Raw genomic sequence first — 13,834 nt, forward strand, 5'->3', positions numbered from 1 at the left:
AAATGTAATTTTTCAATGAAATTATTTTAATCAAAAAAAAGATTTTAAATTATCTGCCACTGTGACGGTGTTTCATTATTGTTTACATGTGAAGGGACATGCGTATTTTTAATTTTCGGATGGAGTGTGCAGATCATATTTCATAAACTAATTATGAAATTAATTTTCAAATTATTTTAAGAGTTTTTGAAATTTCGCCAGTTCTGTACTTAAGATTCTTATTTAAGTGTTCAGTGAAATATGTTTCTATAACTTAAAATATTCTTTTTCCGGTCCAAGATTTAGTGAATATTTTAAGATGTACGTTTAAAGATTATATTCTTTTGATTTTAAAAGTGAAATATATGATTATGTTTCTTCGACCGAAAGAATCTTTGCGTCTTTCTATATATTCTATGAGGAGATGCATAGGATTTTCGAACAGTAAAAACTTTCATTCAACACAGTGCGCATATCTTCGAAAAGTTTCATCCAACCGGAGAAAAACAGCCGATGTATGCGAATTTGAAAATAGCTCATCTGTAGCTGGGGAATTTTCTGTCAGCGAACAACCTAAAAAAATAAATAATAATTTTTTTGGAATTGAAAGCGACGAAGGTGTAATTGAAATTAATGATAAACCTTCATTAAATAATAATGTATCTAGACAATTATTCAAAAATGTAGAACAAGAAAAATTCATTTCCACAACATTTGGTACTGTTCGTTATGATTCCGAGAATAAGCCTAAATACCATGGTCAATTAGAAAAAGAAAAAATATTGATCAGTTCTGCTGTAGAAAAAGATAAAATTCATGACCTCAATCAAACCCTACTTAGTAAAAATTCTGTACAAAACTGTAGTTTTTTATCAAATACACAGGAAAGTTCCAAAAGAACTACTGATGTTCTGGATAGAAATTTGAAATCTGAATTGCCTAGCAGTAGCCATGTAGATGAATTATATTTTCCTGAATCGTATACTGTTAATGAGAATAATACTACTGTTGGATTAGAAAATTCATCTTCTTGTTCTAAAGAAGAAAAATCTAATTTTATTGAAGAATCATATTTTACTCATAAAATGAACTCTGATACTATTTTTCAAAATACTGATATTACTTCTGAAGCTATTAAGTCAACAGAATGTAATGTAAAACAAGCCACATCAGAAGTTGAGAGTTCACCATTTTTGTCTTTTGATAATAAATCTAATTTTATTGAAGAATGTTATTTTAATGATAAGATCACTGATGAAACTGTTATTAAAAATAGTGATATGAGAGAAAATATGAACACTGATGAAAATCACTCCATTCTTATTCATAATAAGTGTATTTCAGATGATAAACAATCAAGTTATATTGATGATTCTTATTTCAATAGTATTTGTGATGGTAACTTTAAAAATGTTCACAAGAAGTTTCAGTCTGTAACAAAAGTTGTTGATACAGTAGAAGAAAAATCTAATAAAGAAAATTCAATGGCATCGGATGCTCAAAATAAGGTACTTAAGAAAAATTTATTAATTAATGAATCTGAAGTTGGTATGACAGATTCCCAGGTTACTTCCAAAGAGGTAAAATTTAGCACTAAAGGTATATTTAATTCCCAGGAAACTGAAACAAATATGAAAACTTTATATAATCTAGATAAAAATATTGAAAATCTTTATACTAATGAAAATAGTGTAAAATTATCTTCTGAATTTATTAATCCAAATTTAGAAGAATTAGAGGATTACAATAAATTTATATCAAGGACAACACATTTATCTAAAATGAAAAATAATTTTTCTTTTCAAAGTAAAGAATTTCTTAAAAAAAGCAGATTAATAAATTCAAAAAGTTATTCTAGTGAAAAGAAGTTGAGATCATTTCAAAGAAAATTAGATGAAACTGACTCAATTGAAGAAACTCATCATAAGGAAGAGCAGCTCGAAAGTTCACAAGAAATGCATGATATAAAAGTTAAGAAAGAAGCATGTTTTGAAAATTTAAATGCAAATGACCAGCCTGAATCAGCTTATCATTTTGTGAAAAAATTAAGAAGTGCAAAAAAGAAGTTAGTTCCTGAATTAATTAATGGTTTGTTTTTAAAAATAGTTTAACTATCTAAGATATAAATCTCTCTATCTATCTATCTGTCTGCGTCTCTGTCTATCTATATACAGTACACTCCCGATTATCCGCGGATAATCCGAAAAAATCTAAAACCGGGTATAGCAAAAGAGAAAACAGTCATTCCAACTTTGAAAAATCGTTTTATGTACAATAAAACGTAAAATAAACAGCAGGAAATGTTTAACTAACGCTTAATATTTTAGTATATCACTCAAAACTAACCTGAAATGCATTTTGTTAATGAAAACCGAAAAGTGCTTTGTACTTACGAGAGGCGTCAAGGATACACAGAAAAATTGATACATATGTACTGTTTTAATACTGTAATGTATTATGTAATTACAAAAGCATAACTGTAAAACTACACCTTTTGAAGCATTTTTTGAAGAAATCAGTCATTTGTGTTTGCTTCTTACTTTGGAAGCATTTTCTCTTTGCTTGGAAGCAAAAAAAAAAACTTAGTGCGGCAGGCGCGGATAACCCGCCCACGGATAATCGGGAGTCTACTGTATTTATATATATATATATATTTGCAATACACCCCATACTATCAAGCCTAATTTTCTTTTATCATAATTAAATGAGGAAGGCACAGAAGTGGGCATCTGCTATGATCCTCCTACGTGTTATGTGTAAATTACAAGTGGTGACAGGAAAAGAGCAGCATTCTGCTTGTTATTCATTGTTTTGTCAATGTGTAATGGGACTTCAGTTGTTGTTGCTGTTCCTGATTATAACTACACAATACATATAGTATTCGTAAATTGTTTTTGGGAAATGCATTTTTTAAGTATACCACAGTGAAGATTTCAGAATTTATCTTAAAATGTGAACAGTTTATATCCTTTAACTTACTTTTTCTCTAACAAATTCTTGAGACATGCTGTGGGGTATATAAAGTACCAGCACAAAACCTTCTAGTTTGACTCAACATGTTACCAGCAACTGCTTCTATGATTCAATGGGCTGCATTCACATTATACATGGCTTGTGATAAATGGAGGGCTTAGTATTTAATAAGAAAATATGTTTTATAACTGTTTTTTTTATAATAAAAACTTTGTCTTCTGGTATTAGTGGGTAAATAAACAAGTTCATAGAACTCTACCCATCCAACTTTTATGTTTACCGACCTTTCCTACGGCCACATTAGGCCGGATATTCGGGAGTGTAATGTATATATATATAAAGAGAGAATTAAATACATGTGTATTTGTTGTATTTATTTTAAATTTTATCATCATTTTTATTTTAATTTTACAATTACTTCTTTTATGCATTACATATTTCCTCAAGATTTCTTTTCTTGATATGCTTTGCCTTATATTACCATTTATAAAAATTGATTATTTAGCAATTATTTTTTAAAAAATTACTTAGGAAAAGTGTTTACTTTAATACATATACATAATGATTAAAGTGAAGATTAGTGTGTCTATAATTTTTAAAAACATGTAATATATTGTGATGTATTTGGCATTCTAATTTATAAAAGGGAACATGCCAATCATGGATGTGTCTCATTTTGCTCAGTTCAAATATCTCTTAAGAAGTGGATAGTATTCTCTTCTCTGCAGATAGATGGTTGAAGTGCCCTTCTATTTTTATTAGAAATTATTATTTTCATGATGGCCCTACTTATAAGTATTTTGTTTCATATCTTCATTCTGTTTGTGGTTTGATATATTCTGTTTCCTTCTTTTTCACCTCCAATGTAAAATGAATTCAAAAAGTTAAAATTATCTTATATTCTTAAGATATAAAAATGCTGAGGAATAGGTTGTTCATATTAAAATGATTTTTGAGGTTCTCTTTCTTATGAAAAAGATAGCTTTCAAAACAGATATTTCTAAACTATCAAAATATTCAATTATTTGCAAATAATATCAAGAAAGACTAATTAGCCACCTGTTAGTGTTCAAACTTATGCCTTTTCTGCTGAAAGATTAACGACATACTTCTAAAGAAAAATGGTTAGAACCTATCTAAACTTGATTCATCCAAGTCTATAAGACAGAGATTCACAATAAAAGAAATATATGAGAGCGTCTGCTAGTCAAAGAGACATGAAGCACTTAGGTATCATATGAGGACAAAGACTTGGTTTTCTGTCTGGGTAAAGTTACCTTCCTGAAACTTATCTACATTTGTGGAAACTTATCCACATTTGTGGAAACTTATCCACATTTGTGGAAACTTATCCACATTTGGAGGGAAAATTTTTAACTGCCAGTATAATCTTAATGAAGAATTCACTACTAAAATGCACATTGATCTATCAGTTTCTGAATAATACTGGTTAAGAGCACAGCAAAAATAAAACCCATTATCTTCTTCTTCCAGTTTGTAATTCCCATGTATGTGATACCTTAATGTATGTGACTACTGATGGGACTGTATTCTTACATATATTGATCCATTAGACATGGTGGACATATTTTCCCATATTGGATTATATGTGAGGGATGTAACCTTTGGTACGTAACAACATGATTAACATACAAAGAAAGAAACTTATAGTGTTAAAACAGGGTGCTTTCAACTCGTTAAATACAACGACACATGTTATAGAAAAAGGAAAAAAATCTTGTTTATGTTATAAAAGTTATTCCAAATTTCTTCTATTTATCATAATACAGACTTTGAAACCTCTTTGTATAGATTTTGGGTATGTTTGACAGATAGAAAAGTCACAAACACATACTGTCACTTTAGCCATCTTGACAATGAATTTGGCATCTAATGTTATTGGACTTCAAGAAAAGGAAAATTTTGGTCTGGCACCTATGCTTTATTAAATACTCTGTATATACAAGCTGTAAGTTATATTTATTTGGGGGTAGCATGCCGTCTATATAGAATATAGTTTGTAGATCCATATCATAATTGACACACTCTTGTAATGTTCTTATCTGAAAAGATTCTTTCTTATGTTCTCCAACAGCTCTTTCTTATAGTTGTATTGTATGAAAAATTTCCTTTGTAAAAATCTTTCATTGTAATCTGACAGCCTAGCATCCAAACTGTTGAATGTAACTGTGTAAATACTGACTTAGTAATAATTTTAGACAGTTTGGAAACAGACAGAATTTTAGGTTGAAAAATTATAAGATCTCTAATCTGTAGAGGAGCTTTCTTTGGGCTTTCATTATAATATATATATATATATATATATATATATATATATATATATATATATATATATATATATATATATTTCCTCTCATATATGAATAAATTTACCCAAAAATTTATGCTGTGATACTAAGTTCTATGTAATGTGCATTGTCACAAAATTGATTAATTTATTTTTAATTTTTTTATTTATTGTAATGTTTTTAATTTTTGTTCTTTTGATTTCTAGGAAAGTTTATACAGAAAACTGAGCAGTATGACAGCAAAGGATTTAGAATTTTGAAAAATCAGGTTCCAGACTTGAAATACTATACCAGAGATGAGATTTTGGAGCTTTTAATTAAAAATGTTCTTTATTCTGATGGTATATATCTTTATTTGTTTAATTTTTATGAAATGAATAAAATATGTTATTTTTCCTTTTCAAATCTGTCTAGTACAAATTGAATTGATGTGAAATTATTCATTGTAAGGATATATAATTAATTGTAAACAACATAGCATAAATTTTTCAGTTGTAAATTACTCTCTTTTATCATGTAAAAGAAAAATCATATGAATTCAGTCAAATGATCATTTAAAATAATTTGATATGGAAATTATATTAGTGCTGTTTATTATTATAATATGTTTACTGTTTGTTGAAATGGTAAAAGTTAAAGGAAATTAATACTAAATATGTACTATATTCTACTTTTGTTTTCATTTTTCAGAATTATTTTGTTCTTGCCTATATTTAATATGTTATTAATGATTAATTCCTGCTTTTACAGATGATCTTGTTGTTTTGAATAAGCCATACAACTTAGTGATGCATGGTAAGACAAATGTTGTTCTTTAATATTACAGATTCTTTGAACTAAAGGCAGTGCCTTATGTTTGAATATCAGTGTTTTTTTGTTTTTTTTTATAGGTGTGCTTATAAATTTTATATATTTTTTCAGAATCAAAAACTGTTAAAGATCCTTGCTTATCTCAGTATTTAGATGATTTAGCTGCAGAGTTGGATAAAAAAACATATAAACCTAAACTAATAACTGTCCATAGATTAGACAAAGAAACATCTGGTTGTCTTTTGCTTGCAAGGTAAGATATTCTAATATTAAATATCAATGATAATTATTCTTAATTCATTTCATCAGTTTCATATTATATTTTTTTGTAGTTACTTAACTTTTTTTATTTGTTTTTATAATTTAATCTCATTGTTTACTTATATTTTGTAAACCATTTTTTAAATAGCAGAATCTGTGCTTATTATTATGTATAAACAATCGTGAACTTGAAGGAGAAAATTATGATTTGACGTTTGCATTTTTTAATATAAAAAGTAAATTTATATGATTAGAAGTATATAATATCTATAAATTCAACAGAATTTGTTAAGCGATGTAAGTGCAATAATTACTTTAAATTTGGGTTTGAAAACTTTTTTAATTAAGCTTCTGGATAAATAAATCTTGCATCAGTTGGCAAGTTACATTATCAGATAATTTATTTTCTAAAGAAAATGTAGGAAAGATGGGAATTTAAATAGCTGAATAAAAATTAAGAACAGAAGACAAAAAGGCCAAATAAAGAGAAATGAATATATTTGCAGTGTTAAAAAAGAAGCTAAAAAAATAATACTTAATATGACTGATAATGCATGTTAATCATAGTGGGTGACTATTTAAAAAATATTCAATGTCAAATTTTATTCTTAATTTTTTTTTTTTTTTTTTTTTTGAGGAATGAAATTTCTGCTCAAAGATTACTATCATTCTTTTCTCAAAGGAAAATAATTAAAACATATTGGATTGTAACTATTAAAGTGCCTAATCCCTTAGAAGGTAAGATTTTGTCTTCAACATTTGCTTTGAAAATTTTGAAATATTTTTGTATAAAAAGTTTGTTTACTTCTTATTTCAAAACAACATTGACATCCAAATGAATAATTAAAATTGCTTTATGTTGATGGACTTTTGAATCAAAACTGATCAGTGCTGCAAAAAATATTTCTCAATACTTTAAATATACTATCTCCCTTAAAATTTATTTTATTCATTTGAATATTATAATCAGTGGTTTGACTAAGCAGTTCTCTAGGATTAATGTGCTTAAAGTTGGTTGTAACAGATCAGTTAAAAAATTTTTCTTCCTTGTTTCCAAATAAATAAGTAGCTAAAAAGTACAAATTCTGTGAATTGTAAAATATTAAGGTAACATTAATATCTTATCAAATATGATTAAGCAAGTTCTTATATGTTTCACTACCTTTACTTTGCTTTTAGAATATGTATAAACATCAACAATTTACTTTAATAATATTGTGCACAAATGCAAATTCTAGGCAGTTTTGAGTTTATTATCTGGTTTATAATAAAGATGAATGTGCATTTACAGATGTGTATATATGTAGTGGGATTCTGCAGGTGATATTGTTTGACTTTCAGATATCAAAATTGTCACATATATACCTTGGAGGGTAAAAATACGCACCTCGGAGCGATTTTCCCCCTCAGAATTTTAATTAGTTCAAAATTAAGCTGAATAGTAGCATTTTTTTACAAAAACTTCTTAAAATATTACTGTACAAAAATGAATTTTATATCATTTTCAAATTTTAAAAAAGTCTCTAACAATATTAATTTGATATTCGTACTTAACATTGATTTACACCTAACATTTAGAGTTAATTGCAAACTGTAGTTCAGTCTAAAAAAAATTTAACTTGACAGGAATAGTGGTTCATCCTTACCTGATTCACAACAAGTAGGTCAATATAATTTTAGTATTATTGTAAAAACAACAGGAGGAAGAAGGCAAGTGATGTAGGGCACAAAAAGATTTATGTCTCCTGCGCATTCATTAAAACTGGCTTCATATAGGTAAATGAATATCTATGATGTGATATTATCCCCCCTTCATCAAATTGATATTTAAAATTGACATATATGCACTAATATTGTGTCTATGGCATTCAACGTATATTCCATCTCCCCGTATTGCAACACAACGTACCATTAATGTTAGATTTTACGTGTACTGTAATGTCTTATAAAAGTATGATCATCTTTATGGTTAGTAGTGATAGATGTGTATGTGTTGACACTCATTTAGTATTTTCTCACAATTACATCCAAAAATATAATAGCACAAAAAGGATTTTTACAATATCTTAAAACTCAAAAAATTGCATTTCAGTTATACTAATGTCTTAATTTATGAAGTAAGTTTCTATTATTAATGAATTTTAAAAATATTTTAATAATATTTTTCAACAATTTGCATGCATTTGCATTTCTACACACATGAGTACCAGTAAATTTTTCTTATTTGTATTAAGAATAAATACTAAATTAGGATGTTGTAAGATATTTATATATTTGTTATTTTCTGATTTCAGATGTCGAAGTAATTAATTTTTATTTTTAATTTGCTTATATTAAATTTTATAGATAATTTTCACAATAAAAAAAATTGCAAAATGCCATCAAAAAAATGTGATATATTTTAAGAGATATTAATGTTTTCTTAACTGTTTGTTTTGTTACTTTCTGCATTCTTGTTATTCATTTTTAACTAGCCTAACATCCTAGTTTTGGAGTTTTAATTTTACAATATGTTACTACAAACAAAAAGAAAAGAGAGAAGTGAGTTGATATATTACTAAACCTAAATAATCTTCATTGACAAGAGATTCATTCATCGATAAAAGATTATGTGAAGGATTGGAAATTAAAAACTTCATATGAATAATATCACTTTTTTTTTTGTCAACTTTAGAACAGTTGTACAACTTGTGATTATAAATTGATATTTTTAATTGATTCAATCTCAATAAATCAAGTCTTAACAGCTAATACTATAATAAACATTTGTATGAAATGTTAAAAATTGATGAAAAAACCGTTGATTTTTTAAAATTTCCTTTTATGACTTTTAAGGCCTTTTTTTATAGTGTGATTTCTCACCTTTTCCCACAGTATAACTATGTTAATGTAAATATTTTATACATCAATTCGGTTTATCAACAATATTTACCAATATGTTTTATTGGTAAAAATTGGTAATATCTTTATATATATTTTCCTGTTTTAGGTGTTATTGATATGCCAATTTCTGAAGGTTCTATTAATGGTAGAGCTAGAGTAAGTTTGAATCTGTAATTTTATGCTAAATTTTAACAATAATAAAACATTTATGAAATAAATTACTTTTAAACTAAACTTTAATAAACATCCAATTTTTGAAAAGAGCTCTTTTTTCAAATTCTCATTAAATTAATAATTCAATACAATTAACCTTTAACTTAACAGACATTGAATAAACTGACTTCAAATTTAATTGCAGGATTTTACAAATATACTTGAACTTTTTTCAACCTTTTGATAAGCTTGATATTTTTTTTATCTCACACTTCAAAAATAAGATTGTAAGATTTAATTGTAAGAAGTTTTTTTTAATAATACAGCCTTACATTATTTTGCATTGTGTAATACAATTTCAATGTTACATTATTTTGCATTGTGCAATACAATTACAATGTTACATTATTTTGCATTGTGCAATACAATTTCAATGTTAGATCCCATTTAAAATATTATTCATTAGAAAATTTACTATTTAATAAATACTTTTATCATACTTTGTCTGTTGAATTGTCTAATTACACTCGAATGCTACAGAGCCCCCAAATAAGAACATCTAATTGCTAAGATCCAAAGTGTATTCAATATTAATAATTATCTTTAATGGATAGCTGTTATGTATGTTATGCAATATCTATTAATAATAAATATTATGTTGAAATAGTTGAAGAAAGCAGAAACATTTTTTAAACTTATCTAATAATTGACATTTTTACTTCTTGATGTATTTTATTATATGAATGTTATACATTTGTTTTCATAATAAGAAATAGTTATATAAAAAAAATCATAATTCTTTTTCCATTTTTGAGAGCTAGTTTTTATTTAATGTTTGAAATATTTTTATAAAACATGTATATGATTTTTTTGTAATCTAATGATTAATAAACAACAAGAAAATCATAAATCAGCTTCTTGCTCTTTCAGAATATCTGCTTTGATTTTATCTGTAATGGGTATCAAGCTGAAAGGGGAAAAAATCACGTTTAAACTATAAATTACAAATAATGTTTATATTTATTAAATTTTTAAAACTCATAAAGAATAATTCTTTGCTTTTTTTTTTAAGGAAATTGTGTTGATTAGGAAATAAATTGACAGAAAAAAGTAGTATAAATATATATTTAATAAAAAATTTAACAATAATTGCATTTTTTGAATATACGTAGCATTTTTTTTCAATGTTTTTTTTATAATAATTGAATTTAGGCAAATGTTATTTGAAAGATATTTTAACACAATTTTTTTTATCATATCAAAAAGAATTTCAATTGTAAATTCAATAAGAGATCAATTTATGCTTTGGATAAGAAAACATCACAGAGTATAATGTTTTTATTAGTTTCCGACTAGTATCAAAATATTCTTATTTATTCAAGTAAAATAAAACTGAAATAGTTTTTTTTTTTTCTTCTTTTCTTAAAAACTAATAGTCAATAAAATCTAGCATTAAATAATATAACATATGTTTATATTTTTTTTAATATTTTGAAATAGATGGTATTGCACCCTGATTTGCCAAAAGATGTTTCCTATCAAAATCACTCTAAGTCTGGTAAAAGAGCTGTGACTCATTATAAAGTTATTTCTGAATCTGGCAATGCTGCTCTTGTGGAGGCAAAACCAGAAACAGGTTTGAGTTACCTCTTCATTAAATCTCAAGCTTGATTTTTAAATTTGTATTGTCAGTAATTACTTGATTCATTCCTTCGAATTTCCAAAATGTTTTTGACTAAACATTTATTTATTTTTTTTATCTGCAAGTAGTATAAGTTTGAACCTTGCATCAAATGGCCGGAAGTTTAATTTAATATTACACAAGAAACATTACCTAAATATTATAAATAATTGGTACATCAAAAAATATTTGTATAAAATTCTGTTTGATTAAACTTCTTGAAGCAACCACTCTTATATATTGGTTGCCTTTTCCAGAATGGAATGTGAATTTTGTTCTTTGTTGAGGTGAGGAAAGTTGTTTCACTACAAGTGTAACTTTAAGTCCAAAAGATGTCTAAACGAATTTTCCTGAAGCTAGACTGATATATAGAAATTTTGCATAAGTAAATAAAATTTTCAATGCAATAGACTCCAGGAAAAAACAAGATACTTTTGTCCATTCCTCAATAATTAATCTATTAGGTATTATCTTTTGCAATTAAAAAAATAAGGCATAAAGTGTTTTTGCTTTTCCTTTCTTTTCAAAAAGTAACAAATATTCAAATTAAGTATCTTTAAAACTTTAATATTCATTGTCTCACAAATTATGAGGCGAAAATATTAGAACTAGTTTAAATTATATATTTTGCCATCTAAACATGAAACCTTCATTCAAGATATCTAATTTTTCTTGGAATTTAGAGTGGATGATATTGAGATTTTGCAATATGTATTTTCATTATGAAAACACTTTATTAAGCATAATTCTATAAGTAATTTTGATTCTTGTGTAATGTTTATCAAATAAACTCTTGTATCATTCTATAAAGATGTTTACATTGTACCCAGAACAAAAAATAAATTTTATGAAGCGAGACTTAAAAAGTTAATTTAAACAAATAATTTTCCAATTGGTTCGTGATTATTTTATGATTAACACCTTAGAAAATTATCTAAAAACCTGCACCAATAAACATAAGGTGTAAAAAGGAAAAGGTAAAGTCTTGAATATGAAAAAAAAAAAAAAAAAAATCTTCCCTTGGGAAAAATTAAAAATCATTCCGAGTTATTATTATTCAGCTTGTTTTGCAATCTTTTCAAATCATGATCTTTATTTTATGCAATGCTTAAAGAAATTTGCAAATGCATTTTTTTTAATAAGCTTAACATTGTTTCTCTCAGTATATGTATTAAGGTTATTTGACTGTCATTCATTTAAGCTTAGCTTTATACTTTTCAAATTGGTTATAATAAAGCTATATAAATACTATCTTCAGATGTATCACATAATTTTAAATTATGGTCTGATGATTACGGCAACACTTAAGCTTTTAGACCCATAACAGTGAAAGGACATTTGCCTTAATAGATTAAATATGTAGAAGGCATATACATGAAATTCATTGTTTAAATAACATGCCAAAACTACGTTCTTGCACTCTTAAAATCAAGGCTACTTTGGAGCCACCACAGCCCCTTCTCCTCAATCCTTTTTAACATAAATATTTTGGTTACAGGAAAAATTCAACTTTATAAAAATTCAAATTTGAAACCAGTGATTAAATTAAGAAAATTATTAACCAAATAAATATTTTTTATATTATTCTGATTTATCTACTCAGTTTTATAAAAAAAAAAAAATGTTTAATATTTGGTTTACTTATTTATTTATTTTTACAGGAATCAAGCATCAAATCAGAGTGCACTTTGGGTTTGGGCTCTCTTGTCCTATTCTAGGAGACCATAAGTATTCTCATTTAGATAAATTAGCACCACAGGTAAATACAGGGCATATAAATTGTGTTTTCAAATTGTATCTTATATACATAATTAGATAAAAAAATTTCAAGATAATTTTTCAAAGGTCTAAGAATATATAAATGCTTCTAATGGATGCTTATTTTAATCACGTCATAATCTGGTAGGGAAAAGCATATATTTCCATTAATATCCCTACTTTAGATCATTTCAATGGCTACCTCAAGGATGAGCTGCCAATTAACATGTTTTCTCAAGACAACCTTCTGTAATGATTAAATACAAAGCTTTACAATTCAATCCCTTTAATCACAGGAATGCAGTTCTATGCATGTTTAAAATGCTGGTGTCAAGAATATTTTATTCAATCTGATTAATAGGCCAAAGACTGATTTAAAAAATTCCTAAATTAATTGACTCAAACAGCATAAAACATGATTCTTCATATAAATGGAAGCACATGCCTATTAATAACAACTTAGAAATTAGCTATTGGGCAATGATTAAAGTGGATATCCTGTATAATTATACATTCTGCATTGTTACATAACCATAAAGCAAACTGCAAGAATGGATAAATATCTTTCTTTTTGAAATTTACAATAAACTGGAAGAAATTGACAAATTTCAATATATTAAGTAATTTTATATTTTCCTGTGATTTATAACATTCAAGCTTTTCTGAAATAGATGCAATTTTCATTAAAATTACTGAAAATTTGTTCTTTATTTTTTTGTTACAGAAGCTTCAGTCTGACCTTCTACAGAAATTACATGTTAGACAGAGTAAAGTACGCCATATTCCAATGCATATATATGCTAGAAGCATACTTATACCTCAGTACAGAGATGGAAGGAATCTTTTTGTAATGGCTCCAATGCCAATACATATGAGCAAGAATTTACAAAGGTTGAAATTTAAGAAAAAATAATGTTTTGAAAAATCTAGGATTATTAATGTACAAATTAATAAACATGTATTTATTTTATTGAATGGTCTGTCAATCTCTTTTTAGCTTTTTATGGGATATATTTCTGCAATGAAT

The 13,834-nt window shown here is 26.3% G+C and overlaps 1 protein-coding gene across 1 annotated transcript; it reads left to right on the forward strand.

Moving 5' to 3' along the window:
• The first annotated feature begins 80 nt into the window (after window positions 1-80).
• Window positions 81-13,777, forward strand: LOC129969384 (uncharacterized). Its single transcript, XM_056083943.1, has 9 exons — window positions 81-2,067; window positions 5,468-5,602; window positions 6,012-6,056; window positions 6,183-6,324; window positions 6,970-7,070; window positions 9,322-9,371; window positions 10,869-11,004; window positions 12,711-12,808; window positions 13,532-13,777. The coding sequence occupies exons 1-9, from the start codon at window positions 345-347 to the stop codon at window positions 13,718-13,720; spliced, it is 2,619 nt and encodes an 872-aa protein (XP_055939918.1). The 5' UTR covers window positions 81-344; the 3' UTR covers window positions 13,721-13,777.
• The last annotated feature ends 57 nt before the right edge of the window (window positions 13,778-13,834 follow it).

The sequence above is a fragment of the Argiope bruennichi genome, chromosome 5, assembly GCF_947563725.1.
Source record: "Argiope bruennichi chromosome 5, qqArgBrue1.1, whole genome shotgun sequence".
NCBI classification, from domain to species: Eukaryota; Metazoa; Arthropoda; class Arachnida; order Araneae; family Araneidae; genus Argiope; species Argiope bruennichi.

Bases quoted from the DNA above. Each gene is read 5' to 3' on its own strand.
- LOC129969384 (XM_056083943.1), top strand. From the start codon at position 345: ATGATTATGTTTCTTCGACCGAAAGAATCTTTGCGTCTTTCTATATAT. The intron at 6,325-6,969 runs GTAAGATATTCT...TTTTTTTTTGAG, and splicing joins GGTTGTCTTTTGCTTGCAAG to GAATGAAATTTCTGCTCAAA. The intron at 7,071-9,321 runs GTAAGATTTTGT...TTCCTGTTTTAG, and splicing joins AGTGCCTAATCCCTTAGAAG to GTGTTATTGATATGCCAATT.